Source organism: Mobula hypostoma, chromosome 22, assembly GCF_963921235.1.
Source record: "Mobula hypostoma chromosome 22, sMobHyp1.1, whole genome shotgun sequence".
Lineage (NCBI taxonomy): Eukaryota > Metazoa > Chordata > Chondrichthyes > Myliobatiformes > Myliobatidae > Mobula > Mobula hypostoma.
This window is the reverse complement of record NC_086118.1, coordinates 48,773,250-48,787,784: the sequence shown is the minus strand read 5'-3', so window position 1 is coordinate 48,787,784 and position 14,535 is coordinate 48,773,250. Positions and strand designations below refer to the sequence as shown.

The window sequence follows — 14,535 nt, the reverse complement described above, 5'->3', positions numbered from 1 at the left end:
TCATAGTTTACCATGGGCTATTAGATTAGTTCAGTCCAGGTTATTCTTCCTAAGATTTGAAACTATTAAATGGAATGTAATGATGGAGGTAGTTATGTGGCCAAAAAAACACAGCTTAACCCAATTCAAAAATGATTGATCTGTAGCCTTTTGGATTAGAGAACTAACTACATATTGAAATTTCTGCATATATTACTCTTTCAGGCAATAAATACCAGACAGACTTTTGGTTAAAAAAAAATCCTCAGATATCTACTAATCCTGCTATTTTTTAGCCCAAGGCTCATAATTATTGATCTAAAGGAGAAAAGATCCTTTCAATTCATTATAATTTTAATGATCTAATTTAAGCCTTCCTGGTCCAAGCTACCTAAACTTCCCTCACAATATAGTTTCCATAACTGACAACATCTTCAAATCTCCTATAAAACATTTCATACAATAACACACTTGTATGTGGTGAATTTATTAGTGTGTGGTACACTACTTGAGGCTTTGCTATTGTTTCTTTTCCCCAATCTTGATTAACTTTCTTGCCTTAGATAATGAATTGAAAGAATTTACTGGAGTTATCTGTCCTTTCTTCAGAAATACGTGGGTCTACACCCTAAGATTGCCTGTTCCTCAACTTTTCATGATTGTACAATTACAGTAAAAGATCAGATATTCAGCATTTTCCTAATCAGCATGCTCTATTAAGGGCAGATATCGGGTCAGTGAAGGAGCACCCAGGCCAATTGAGGACAATGCTTCCAAGACTGCATCAGACTGATATCACTTAAAGGACATCTGTCATATCAATCACGTCAGAGAATACAGCTTTTAGAGAATTACGTATTCTTTCATCTTTTTGCCTTTCCCAGAAGATTTAATTCACATCATCTGAATGTAATCTTATTTGCTATATTTCTGCCATCTCAACCATTTATGGTTCACAGCTTTAGTCCTCACAACCAGTCACACCCCAACCTTTGTATTGTCTATAAACTTCTTGATCGTACACTAATTTTAAGTTTAAATTATTGATTAATACTACAAAGTGTAAGAAAATAACTACTAAGTCCTACAGAAGCCTAAAGCTAACAGTCCTCCAGCAACAAAAATACTGTTAATCATTGCCCTCTGCATCTGGCTACAGAGACTATTTGGTTTTTAATTGTCTCTTGGATCCAATGGGACTTTGGTTCTTTGATGTAGCTATGTCAAATGTGCTGTCACTATTGTTTTCTTAACCTTTCTTCTCACTAGCTCTACAGATGAATTGCCTGTATTCCCATTGATTAGTCTCTAGACTACTGAAAAAGAAAGTCTCTGTCCTCTCCATTTTTCAGTGCTGAATGTTCAGTAAGTTCCTTTTAATCTCAGTCTCATGGATGCAGTGCAGTGCAGCCAAGTAGAGGTCCTTCTTTGAAACTTGGAACATCAATTGTCTAGTTGACAACACTTTCTGAATGAAGAGAATTCTTATGGTACTTAACCCATTTCCACTGGAACACAAACTGCTTCACAGTACAAGTAGATAGGAACCATGAAATACAAGAGTAACAACCTTGATTGTTATGTGATACTTTATTTCCATTTTCATTTTTAAGGATTGCACAATATTTTTGGAGATACCTTGGGTTGGGTGAAACTGGAACTAGAGGTCATAGGTTAAGGGTGAAAGGTGAAATATTTGAAGGGCACCCGCGGGGGAGCTGCTTCACTCAGAGGGTGGAACTAGCTGTCAGCGGAAGTAGTGGACACAGGCTCGATTGCAACGTTTATGAGAAGTTTAGCTAGGTACGTGAATGGGAGGAGGATGGAAGGTTATGGTCCAAGTGTGGGTTAATGGCACTAGGTAGAATAACAGTTCAGCACAGAAGAGCCTGTTTCTGTGCTGTAGTGCTCAATGATTCCATGTCCTCCAGTTACCTATATTTAATACCATAATAACACTGGGTGCACACTCACATGAATAATGTGAATCTTGCATTGTTAATAAATACCTTCAATGTACTGGGCTTGAACCCACAACTCATCCAGAAAGTCCTTTATTCTCCAACTGAAAGGAAGTCTGTTGCCAATTTTCAGCACGTTCATTTTCATGTAGTTGTGGACAACAATTTCTGATTGTGATCTGTCAAATTAAATAAAATCTCCTTTTATTAAATGAAGACTTTAATTCACAACCTGAAACATTCTCCTAGGTTTACACAAATTCTAATCTATTTTGGAACTAGATAGTGTTCAGTCTTAGTGAGGTGCCTGTAGTTAAGAAAAGTATACAACTTTGGAGAAAAGTAAATAACTCTGGAAGAAAGTATAGGTGGGGGGTTTTTTCAGAGTATAATTTTTTTTTTAAACACAGTGTTTTACTTATGGGGTATCATGGGAATGGCGATCTCATGCAGCACAGCTCAATGGATACAATTAAATAGGAGATATCTGTGATCACTTTGGTAGCGGCATACATTCCACCTCAGGCTAATGTCAAACAGGCTCTAGATGAGCTAAACAATGGATCAAAACAGCCCACCCTGACACTTTCACCATCATTTTGGGGCATTTTAACCAGGCTAGCCTGAAAAAAATCACAAAATAATTACCATCAACAAATCACTTGTAGTACCAAAGGAAACAACACACTGGTCCACTGTTACACCATCATCAAAAATCCTACCATGCTATTCCACGCCCTCACTTCGGAAAATCTGATCACCTGGCTGTACTTCTATTCCCTCAGTATAAGCAGAGACTGAAGATTGTAGCACCAGTAGTGAGGACCAAGGTGGTATGGACAAGGGAAGCACAGGAACATTTACAGGACGGCTTTTTGAATCGGTGGACTGGACTGCATTCAACAATTCATCTTTGGATGAGTATACTGCAGTTGTTACTAACTTCATTAAAATCTGTGTGGATGACTGTGTGCCTAGGAAAACTTGCTGTACATTCCCAAACCAAAAACCGTGCATGAACCAGGAGATATGCCATCTGCGGAAGGTTAGATCTGTGGCATTTAAGTCTGGTGACCCAGGTCTGTACAAGAAAACAAGGTAGGACTTGTGGAGGGCTATTTCAAGAGAGAAGAGACAATTCTGAGTGAGGTTGGAGGCAACATCGGATGCACATCAACTCTGGCAGTGTTTGCAAGACATTACTTCCTACAAAGTGAAACCCAATACAGGTGTCCCCCGCTTTTCGAACATTCGCTTTACGAAACCTCACTGTTACGAAAGACCTACATTAGTATCCTGTTTTCGCTTTCATAAGGTGTTTTCACTGTTAGGAAAAAAAAGCAGTGCGCGATAAAAAAAATCAGCGCGCGCCCCAAGCAGCCGCTCTCCCCGGATTCAGAACTGCGTTCTCGCCGGCATTGCTTAAACACGTGCCTGTGAGCAGTCATTTGCAAGATGAGTTCTATGGAAAAGCCTAAAAGAGCTCATAAGGGTGTTACACTTAGCGTAAAACTAGACATAATTAAGCGTTTCGATCATGGTGAACCAAGTAAGGACAAAGTGATTTTGGCTTGTGGAAGCTGACGAGTGTGATGTTGACAATAGGAATTCTGCAGATGCTGGAAATTCAAGCAACATACATAAAAGTTGCTGGTGAACGCAGCAGGCCAGGCAGCATCTCTAGGAAGAGGTACAGTCGACGTTTCAGGCCGAGACCCTTCGTCAGGATCTCGGCCTGAAACGTCGACTGCACCTCTTCCTAGAGATGCTGCCTGGCCTGCTGCGTTCACCAGCAACTTTTATGAATGTGATGTTGAAGAGGTTTTGGCATCCCATGACCAAGATCTGATAGATGAACAGCTGATGCAATTGGAAGAAAAAAGGATAACAATCGAAACCGAATGAGTAATGATAAAGTACGACGTTAATTTAGAAAGGGTACGTTGGTTTAGGGGATATTTGCAGGATGGTTTAAGTCCTTACAAAGAGCTGTGTGATAGAAAAATACACGAGGCTCAGCAGTCAAGCAAGCCTTCCACATCAGCCACAACAGATGACGAACCTCGACCTTTGACATCGAGGCAGGCAGAGATAGAAGATGACCTGCCTGCCCTAATGGAAACAGACGATGCCGAGATGACACCCCAGTGTCCCACCACCCCAACCCCCAGGCCACGTAGATACCGACTCGCGGAGAATGCAGCGGTAGCCGGGAGGCACACAGCACATCTTTAAGAAAAAAGCCAAAATAAACATGCTAATTAATTAGGTGCCGCCCGACACATAATTGTCGGCCCAGATCAGAGACAACGCGATCGGAAATCGGCACTGATCTGGGCCGACAATTACGTGCTGGGCGGCACCTAATTAATTAGCATGTTTGTTTTGGCTTTTTTCTTAAAGATGTGCTGTGTGCCTCCCGGCTACCGCTGGACCCCTGCATGCTTCGCGGATCAGTATCGATTGGTGGCCTGGAGGGTGGGGGCCACCGCACCACCCAACCTGCGACGACTCAGCCTAACACACCATCATCAGTGTGCTCAGCGCTGAATCAATTCCAGTAAGTGATACTACACTGTACATACATTATTTCTACTTTATATAGGCTGTGTATTTTTACGTGTTATTTGGTATGATTTGGAAGCTCCATAGCTTAAAGGTTACTGGAGAGCGCTTCCGCTGTGTTTTTGCCAACAGCGCTTGCGTGAGATTTTCGCTACGGAGAACAGGGCAGTAATGATTGTGGAAAAGTATTTCTACTTTATATAGGCTGTGTATTTATCATATCATTCCTGCTTTTACTATATGTTACTGTTATTTTAGGTTTTATGTGTTATTTGGCAGGATTTGGTAGGTTATTTTTGGGGCTGCGAACGCTCACAAAATTTTCCCATATACAAACGTAAATAAATGGTAACTGCTTCTTTGCTTTATGACATTTCGGCTTACGAACCGTTTCATAGGAACGCTCTACCTTCGGATGGCGGGGGAAACCTGTAGCATGAATGGCAACAATGCTTCACTAGCAGATGAGCTCAACGCCTTCTATGCCCACTTTGAAAGAGAGAATATAACTACAGCTGTGAATATCCCTGCTGCACCTGGTGACCCTGTGATCTCTGTCCCAGAGGCCAATGTTGGTTTGTCTTTAAGGGTGAACCTTTGCAGGGCAGCAGGCCTCGATGGAGTACCTGGTAAGGCTCTGAAAACCTGTGCCAACCAACTGGCAGGAGTATTCAAGGAAATTTTCAGCTTCTCATTGCTACAGTCCGAAGTTCCCACCTGCTTCAAAAAGGTAAGAATTATACCAGTGCATAAGTGTAGTGTGAGCTGCCTTAATGATTATCACCCAGTAGCACTAACATCTATGGTGATTAAGTGCTTTTGAGAGGTTGGTCATGGCTAGAAAGAACTCCTGCCTCAGCAAGGACCTGGACCCACTGCAATTTGCCTGTTGGCACAATAGGTCTATGATAGATGCAATCTCAGTGCTCTTCACATGGCCTTAGACCACCTGAACAATACAAACACCTCTGTCAGGATGCTGTTCAGTGACTATAGCTCAGCATTTAATACCATCGTTCCCCGAGTCCTGATAGACAAGCTGCAGAATCTGGGCCTTTGCATCTCTCTCTACAACTGGATCCTTGACTTCCTAACCAGAAGACCACAATCTGTGATAATATCTCCTCTTCGCTGACAATCAACACTGGTGCACCTCAGGGGTGTGTGCTTAGTGCATTGCTCTACTCCCTCCATACCCACGACTGCGTGGCTAGGCATAGCTCAAGTACCATCTAAAAGTTTACTGATGATACGACCATTGTTGGTAGAACATCAGATGGAGATAAGATGGCGTACAGGAGTGAAATATACCAGCTAGTAGAGTGGTGTCGCAGCAGCAACCTTGTACTCAATTTCAGTAAGATGAAAGAACCGATTGTGGACTTCAGGAAAAATAAGACAAGGCAACATAAACCAATCCTCATAGACGGATCAGAGGTGGTGAGTGAGAGCAATTTCAAGTTCCTGGGTGTCAAGATCTCTGAGGATCTAACTTGGTTCCAACATATCGATACAGCTATAAAGAAGGCAAGACAGTGGCTATATTTCATTCGGACTTTGAAGAGATTTAGTTTATCAACTAAAACATTTGAAAACTTATGTAGATGTACTGTGGAGAGCATTCTGACAAGCAGCATCACTGTCTGCTATGGGGTGGGGTGGGGGAGGGGGGAAAAGAGGCTACTGCACATGACCAAAAGAAGCTACTAAAAGTTGTAACATTAGTCAGCCCCATCTTGGAAACTAACCTCCAAGGTAGTCAAGACATTTTGGGGTGCGGTGCCTCAGAAAGGCAGCATTCATTATTAAGGACCCCAATCACCCAGGGCATGCCCTATTCTCACTGTTACTGTCAAGAAGGAGGTACAGAAGCTTGAAGGCACATGCTCAGTGATTTAGGAATAACTTCTTCCCCTCTGCCATATGATTCCTAAATAGACATTGAACCCACGAACACGACCTCACTTTTTATAAAAATATGTAATATTTCTGTTTTTCCACTTTTTTTAATCTATTCAATATACACATACATACTTTCTGTAATGTATTTATTTACTTATTCCATTTCTATACTATCATGTATTGCACTGAACTGCTGCTGCTAAGTTAACAAAATTCACGACACATCCCGGTGATAATAAACCTAATTCTCATTCTGTTTCAGGTGGGTACCAGGGGTGGTGGTAGAGGCAAATACATTTAAGAAACTCTTAAGATAGGCACATGGATGATAGAAGAATGGAGGATTGAAATTAGAGTAGGTTAAAAGGTCTGCACACATCAATGGGCTGAAGGGCCTGTACTGTGTTATAGTGTTCTGTGTTCTAACCTTCTCCACATTAGCACTGTCTGATTTTTGCTTGGGAATATTCTAAGATGATCAGGATCTTAGACCATTAATAGTCTCATGGTTTCTTAAGGTTGACATAGCCAGGGGTGGTAATGGGGACAAGCTCCCACAGCCTAATAGATGCTCCCAATGGCATGCGCTTCAAGTAGCCCCTGACAACCAAGTCCACCTCCGGGCCTTCATGTGTGGCTACTAAGCTCAGCAAAACCATTTCTACTGACAGGAGAAGGGGCAAAGGCAGGTTACTGGCACCTTACAACCAGTTGCTTCATGCAGATGGGACTCGTCGGCTGTGGTTGGCAGCTCATCTATGAGGGAAACTCTGACCTCAAACCTCTACTGCCTTGTAGCTATACCCACTCATGGGAAAGACCTCGAGAGTAAACCTCGAGGGAAAAATATGGAGCTGGAGTCCCTAACGCAGTCCTACATTGACTTTAACGCTGACTGGCAATTCCTTCTATGCTGCTGGTGCCAAACTGCATTGGTCTCTGCTGTCCCTTGGGGTTTATAAGATGCATGGAGAGGGGAAGCTTGCTACATGGGCAACATCTTACTTTCCAAATTGTACTGCCCAGGTTTGCATATCTAAGCAGTTAGGACACAAATTTCATGGTCAACCCTGACTGACAGAGGCCCATATTGAATATTTAGTAAATAATTGCAACAGAAATAACTGAAAATATCAGATCCAGATCTGGAGTGGAAGGGGAGTGTTGTCATTGAATAAAGTAAGGCATTGACTATTAAAGACAGAGATGAGATGATTTTTCACCCTCACTAAGTTATAAGGCCGGAATTCTCATTTTCATAAGTAGAGCTTGAATATTTTTTAAAACAGGGCAGAAAGGTTCTTGATGGGCAAGAGTTGTGGGGCAGGGAGGTGGTTGAAACATGAGGAAAGTGCTCTTAAGTTTGTATGTTCATGAAACAAAAACTGATAAATACATATCTTAATGATGCACCTTTACAAAGAGAGAATTTACTTTAAATATAAATACTAACCTTAAGCCATCTCTATTGTAAGGAAAACTCAGCAAATACGAGTCATTAAAAATATTCATCCATAGGTTCCGTACAAGTACAGGGGTATCATCACTTAACAAGTTCAGGTTACAGTCCCGGTCTATAACAGAGATTATCTGTGCCAGGAGAGGTGTTACTACTGTTTGAATTCGCTTCCAAAGTGTGTGCCTGTGAAACAGAGTACAAAATAATAATTTTATAAAAATATGAATTCTAGACTTAAGATAACCTGAAGAGTATTAAGCATAAATCTGTGATAAACAAGGAGTTGTTTTCAGGTGAATCCAGTCTTCTGTGAGAAAACCCTGTAGATTATTAGGGATGGCTGGTGTGGAAGGAATATGATAGAGAAAGGATGGATACTAATATTATTCTATTGCTTATTAGCATCAATGCAAATTGGCACAATAAAGTAATACCATGAATTTAAATAGAAAGTTAAATCAATAAGCAAAAAATTGCATTGAGTAAATTGATTGAAACAGCTTGGATTTCACAATATTTGCATTCATCTACCTTAGGAGCTTTCTCTCAACTTTCTGGCATCTTTTTAACAACATTAACCTCACCCATACTCTCAGCATTGACAATTAGACAACCACAATAACATAAATTAATGTGCTAGTAATGAGAAGTGAAGAGAAATGAAAATTGAACAAAAATGAGTGATAATATGGTACTTCAGCAAAATGTGAGACCATCAATTACCTGATGTAACACTAAATTGCAAGTAAAGATTCTTAAAACTACATGCAAACAAGTAGTTTACTGATCTGTTTCTCCTACAGAACAGCTGCATTTGAATGGAGAAACTAGTTGAAGAAAGGGCCAATGGTGTTGAATACCCAATCTACTTCTGACTTCAGCATCATACTGGGTATGTAGGATTGGTCGATTGAAATGAACTTATTGCATGGAACTCTATTCCATTGCTGCAGAGTTGGTATTGGTGTATTTAGTTATTTTACCCAAACAGCACAAAATGATTCTTCCATTTAGTATTAAATGCAAAACCCGTGGCTTCTTTAACTACCAGTTTACCTGAAAGTACCACCTTCCTGAAGTGCTTCAACATTTGAAGCTACCCATACCATCCATTCAGATGCATTGAAAGACTCCTCTTCAAACATTAGGAGCAGGGAGTGCAGCCTTTGCTTCATCAGTGTCAGAAATGAAGCTAAATGACAAAAATAAGAATATAAAAGTTAATTACTGAGACATATTACTATTCCTTTGTACAATGTAAACATCTTCTAATTGCTTACAGCAGGACTGCTCATTATGATGAATCATAATAACGCATCACTTCTTGTGAATCAGTATAAGGCTAATTTCAAAAATATTGGATATCTGAAAGATGAACATCGTATCAGAGAAGAAATTCTAGATTTCTACAATTAATCGCTAAACATATAACTGTGAAGAAGTATCTTAAGAGGTTAGTGATGAAACATATCACTCCTGCCTGAGAAGCAACTTGGATCTGCTCCAATTTGTCTACCAGCACAACAGATCCACAGCAGATGCCATTTAAATAGCTCTTCATTCAATCCTGGAATATCTGGGCAACAAAGATGTATAATTCAGGATGCTCTTTATCAATTACATCTCAGCATTTAACACCATCATCCCCTTAATACTAATCAATAAGCTTCAAGACCTGGCTTCAATACTTGCTTGTGCAATTCGACTCGCAATTTCCTCACGTATAGACCCCAGACAGTTTGGATTGGCAACATCTTTTCCACATTCTCTTTAGCACATGTTGTGTGCTTTGCCCCCTGCTCTACTCACTTTACACTTGGGACTGTGTGGCTAAGCACAGCTCCAATGCAATATTCAAGTTTGTTGATAACACCACTGTCATTGGCTGAATCAAAGGTGGTGACAAATCAGCATATAGGAGGGAGATTGACAATCTGGCTGAGTGGTGCTAAAACAACAACCTCTTACTCAATGTCAGCAAGACCAAGAAATGATTATTGACTTCAGGAGGAGGAAACCAGAGGTCATTCAACCAGTCTTCGTTGAATGATCAGAGGTGGAAACGGCCAGCAAATTTAAATTCCTCAGTGTTATCATTTCAGTGGACCTATCCTGGGTCCAGCACATAAGTACAATTATGAATAAAACACAACAGTGCCTCTACTTCCTTAGAAATTTGTGAGGATTCAATATGACATCTAAAACATTGACAAACTTCTATACATGTATGGTGGAGAGAACATTAACTAGTTGCATCACAGCCTAAATGGAAACACCAATGCATTTGAACAGAAATGCTGTGGTTATGACCTAGTCCATCACAGATGAAGCCCTCCCCACCATTGAGCACTTCTACATGGAGTGCTGCATCAGCAAAGCAGCATTCTTCTTCAAGGACCCCACTACCCAAGTCATGTTCCCTTCTCACTGTTGCCATCAAGCAGAAGGTACGGAAGCCTCAGGACTCACACCAGCGGGTTCAGGAACAGTTGTTACCCTCAACCATCAGGCTCCTGAACCAGTGGGGATAATTTCATTTGTCCCATCACTGAACTATTTCCACAACCTATAGATCCACTTTCAAGGACTCTTTATCTCATGTTCTTGATACTTATTGCTTATTTATTTACTACTACTATATACTTGTTTCTTTTGTACTTGCAGAGTTTGTGTATTTTGCACATTGGTTCTTTCTCTGCCCTACTGGGTACCGTCTTTCATTGATTCTTTTATGAATCTTGGATTTACTAAGTAATCCCACTGGAAAATGAAGCTCAGGTTGTATATGGTGATATACAGAACATGTATTTTGATAATAAATTTACTTTGAACTCTGAATTTCTAATGCATGGCCATACCCTGTAATATTGATAACCTGTCATTACTATAACAGGGCCATGATGCCAATTATTAAGTTAGTAAAACTTGAATCAATGTAAAGACATTAACAACAAACCTTTGAATTCATTATCTTCTCGTAACAGTGAAAGCAGGATTTCAACTCGTGTGGTGCTACGACTTGAACTCTGATGCTGGTCCCTCAGCATGCTAACAGCAGACTGCACACAATTCCTGATGAGGGAGGTTGTATCCAGTATCTTTGTCTTTTCCTTGTATAAAAATACATTTTCGAACCAGTTTATAAATTTAAATATTTTTAGAACCAGTTTTTAAACTAGCTAAACATATATAAAACCTATTTCATGTACTGTAATTTACACTTTAATTCTGAAACCACACTTCCTTCTGTACTGTTTTGTGTTTATTCCTCTCCTGTAATTTTGAAATGCCAAATCAAACCTGAAGTATGTTTATCATCATTTTTTTGGAAATGTCAGAAAAAACTGCAACTTCAAAATTTTCAGAGACATTGACAATATACAATACCGTCAGCACTATTACAGAGAGCTAGACAGACAGACCAGACAATTGTGCAATATTGCAAAGGAAGAATGGCTGAATCAAAAATGCAATGAAGTAGAAGGCCATATTAACAACAGCAAAGAAATGCACAAGAAAATTAAGGAAATTACTGGAACTAAGAAAACCTCCTCTACAGGATGCATAAGATCAGCAGACAGATCCATACTTACAGATCCAGAAAAAGTATGTGAGAGGTGGATTCAGTATATAGAGCAGCTTTTTGAAGATAATAGAGGGCAACGCCCAGATATTAAACACCCTAATTCCGGACCACCTATTACCAATGAAGAATAACCAAAGCAATGAAAAGCATGAAACATGGTAAAGCCACTGGACCTGATGAAATTTCAGTAGAAATGATACAAGCCCTAGAAGAACTGGGCACAGATATTCTTTCTGAACTGTTTAACGGCATATATGAGTCTGGTGTATTGCCTGACGACCTCTTGAAATCAGTATTTATAACTCTGCCAAAAATTCCCAGAACTATTGACTGCAAAAATTATAGAACAATCAGTCTTGTGAGTCACATAATGAAGATTTTGTTAAGAATTGTTCTGAGTCGAATTAGAAACAAGTTAAGGCCAGAAACTTCTAAACCGCAATATGGGTTTATTGAGGATAGAGGAACTAGGAATGCAAGTTTCATACTACGAATGCTTTCAGAATGGGCAATTGAATATCAAAATGATGTCATTTCATGTTTTATTGATTTCACTAAAGCAGTTGACAGAGTGCAACATGAAAAAATTCTTTCAAATTCTCACTAAACTAAACATTGATGGAAGGGACCAACAACTGCTTCAAAATTTATATTGGAATCAAATGGCGGCAGTAAAAATTGATGATAATATAAGCAGTTGGACTAAAATTCAAAGAGGAGTTAGACAGGGATGCATTGCCTCACCGGAATTATTTAATATCTATAGTGAAATGATTCTCAGAGAAATAGAAGACCTAGATGGGATAAAAATTGGAGGTGTTAACATCAACAATATAAGATATGCAGACGATACCACCCTAATAGCAAGTGCTGCGGAAGACCTACAAAACCTCCTAGACAAAGTAGCACAAACAAGTGCAGATTTTGGTCTAACCAGCAACTGTAAAAAAAACCAAACAAATGTATGGTTTTCATGCATCAAGACAGCAGGATACTCCCAACTGCCAATTGTACATCGGTAACCAAGAGATTGAACAAAAGACCAGCTTTAATTACCTTAGTAGCTCTATATCACAAAATACTAGAAGTAGAAATAAAAAGAAGAATTGCCATTGCCAAAGCCAACTTCCAAAAAAATGAAACCCATTTTTACCAACAGACACATTTCTATGACAACAAGGCTTAGGCTACTAAAATGTTACATCTGGTCAATCTTGCTGTATGCTTCTGAAACATGGACTATAACACCAGAACTCCAAAGAAATTTAGAAGCAACAGAAATGTGGTTTCTTACAAGAATGCTGAAAATATCATATAAAGATAGGGTAACTAATGAGACAGTACTCCAACGTGCCCATACAAAATCTTTAATGAGAACATTAAACGAGAGGAAACTTAATTTCCTGGGCCATGTCATCAGAAAGGGAGAAATAGAATGTCTTACATTACAAGGCCATATGTCTGGCAAACGTGGAAGAGGAAGGCAAAGAAGAAAATATATGGACACCGTAAAAGAACTAACAAATCTAAATGTGTGAGATATCATTGACGCTGTGAGGGATTGTTCGATGTGGAGAGCCACGATCACCCAAGCGTGTAACGCGCAAGGCACAAGAAGGAGAAGTCGGCACTATTAATAAGAGATTCCAAGTCAAGGTTCTTCAGAAGAATTGAAACACTTACAAAGCTCTCCTCTTCCTGGTCATCAATCACGGCTGAAACACAAACAGATGTTTGACAACTTTATGAACTTCATGCTTATAAAGAAATTTTGAATAAATTAGCACGAGGTCATTTTTCAATTAATCAACCATCAACCCAAAGGCTTTCCACTGAAAATAATAAACAAATCAGGAGTGTGTCAAGATACTCTCTGCACAGTTGAGTGCAGCTTAACAAACACCATAAAGGATATGTCAATTCATTTTGATGCAAGATCATCAACATGAAAAGTTAACTCTGTTTCTTCCTCTGGACACTACCTGCCAGCTGAACATTTTCAACATTCTCTATTTTTATTTCACCTGATTGACATCTCATTCACTATTTAAAACATTGATCATTGTTTCCACAGTGTGCCATTTACAAAATATACTGCAGCAACTTTCTAAGGATTCTTGAACAGCATCTGTAAACTCTCTACCCATGTACATTACCTCACTGGAGTAAATATAATTTGACATTTTTCTGCTCAGTGAACCAGACCATACACACCTTTCTACAATCCCAAGCTTTTCTCTTCACTGTCAACTCAAAAGCTAATTTTTGTATTATATTCAAGCTTCTGTGTAATGCTCTTTACATGAGGGTTGATTTTTGATCATTTATAACAAAAAGTGTGGGACCAAATTCTGAATCTGGTGGAATCCCACTGTTAATAATGGTTCAGGCAAAAATCGCCTAATTATCTCTTGCTACTAAGCTAGATTTGGATTTAATTCACCACTTTCCAATGGATTCCATGAGATTTTACTTTTGACCAGTCTGTCACATGCGACCTTGTCAAAACCTCACCCTAATCCACTAAGACTACTCCAGGTACTGACCACTCTCTGGGTGAATACCTGAAATACCCTCTCTGGACTTCTACCTCTTCTGTAAATCACTATCCTCTTGTTTTTCTGTCTCTGACATCGAGAAAACTTCTCTACAGTCTACCCCATCTATACCCCTAACAATTTTATGAACATGTTCCTCTAAACCTTATTCGCTCCAGAGAGAACAGAGCTAACTTCAGTCTCTCCTCTTAACCTAAACATCCATTTCCCAGGCAACATCCTGGTCAACTTCCTTTGCATCCTCTCTATTGCTACATTGTCCTCCTTCTAGTGTGGTGGCCAGAAAAGCACACAATCAGATAAGTCAAATACAATGATGCAGGGTTTAGACTCGAAACACTAAAAATGCCTTCAGCTTCCATTTCTTTACTGCTCAACCTGCTGAGTTCCTCCAGGAGATTGTCTGTCACTCCAGACTCCACTGACTGATTCTCATCTCCTAGTCATACACAAAATTACCTTATCAAATTCATGCTGGATTTCCTTGATTAATCTGTTTTGAAATTGATATTGTTCCTTAGAAAG

At 39.6% G+C, this 14,535-nt stretch overlaps 1 protein-coding gene across 1 annotated transcript in view; it reads right to left on the bottom strand.

Annotated features, from left to right (window-relative positions):
• rnf213a (ring finger protein 213a) overlaps positions 1–14,535 on the bottom strand; it is a 211,417-nt gene that overhangs the window by 88,129 nt on the left and 108,753 nt on the right. Inside the window, exons 33-37 of the mRNA XM_063030522.1 lie at positions 13,136–13,167; positions 10,823–10,976; positions 8,923–9,058; positions 7,861–8,049; positions 1,989–2,119 (exon numbers count right to left, since the gene is read on the bottom strand). Coding sequence (XP_062886592.1) covers positions 1,989–2,119; positions 7,861–8,049; positions 8,923–9,058; positions 10,823–10,976; positions 13,136–13,167 — 642 coding nt within the window. The remainder of the gene's footprint in view (positions 1–1,988; positions 2,120–7,860; positions 8,050–8,922; positions 9,059–10,822; positions 10,977–13,135; positions 13,168–14,535) is intronic.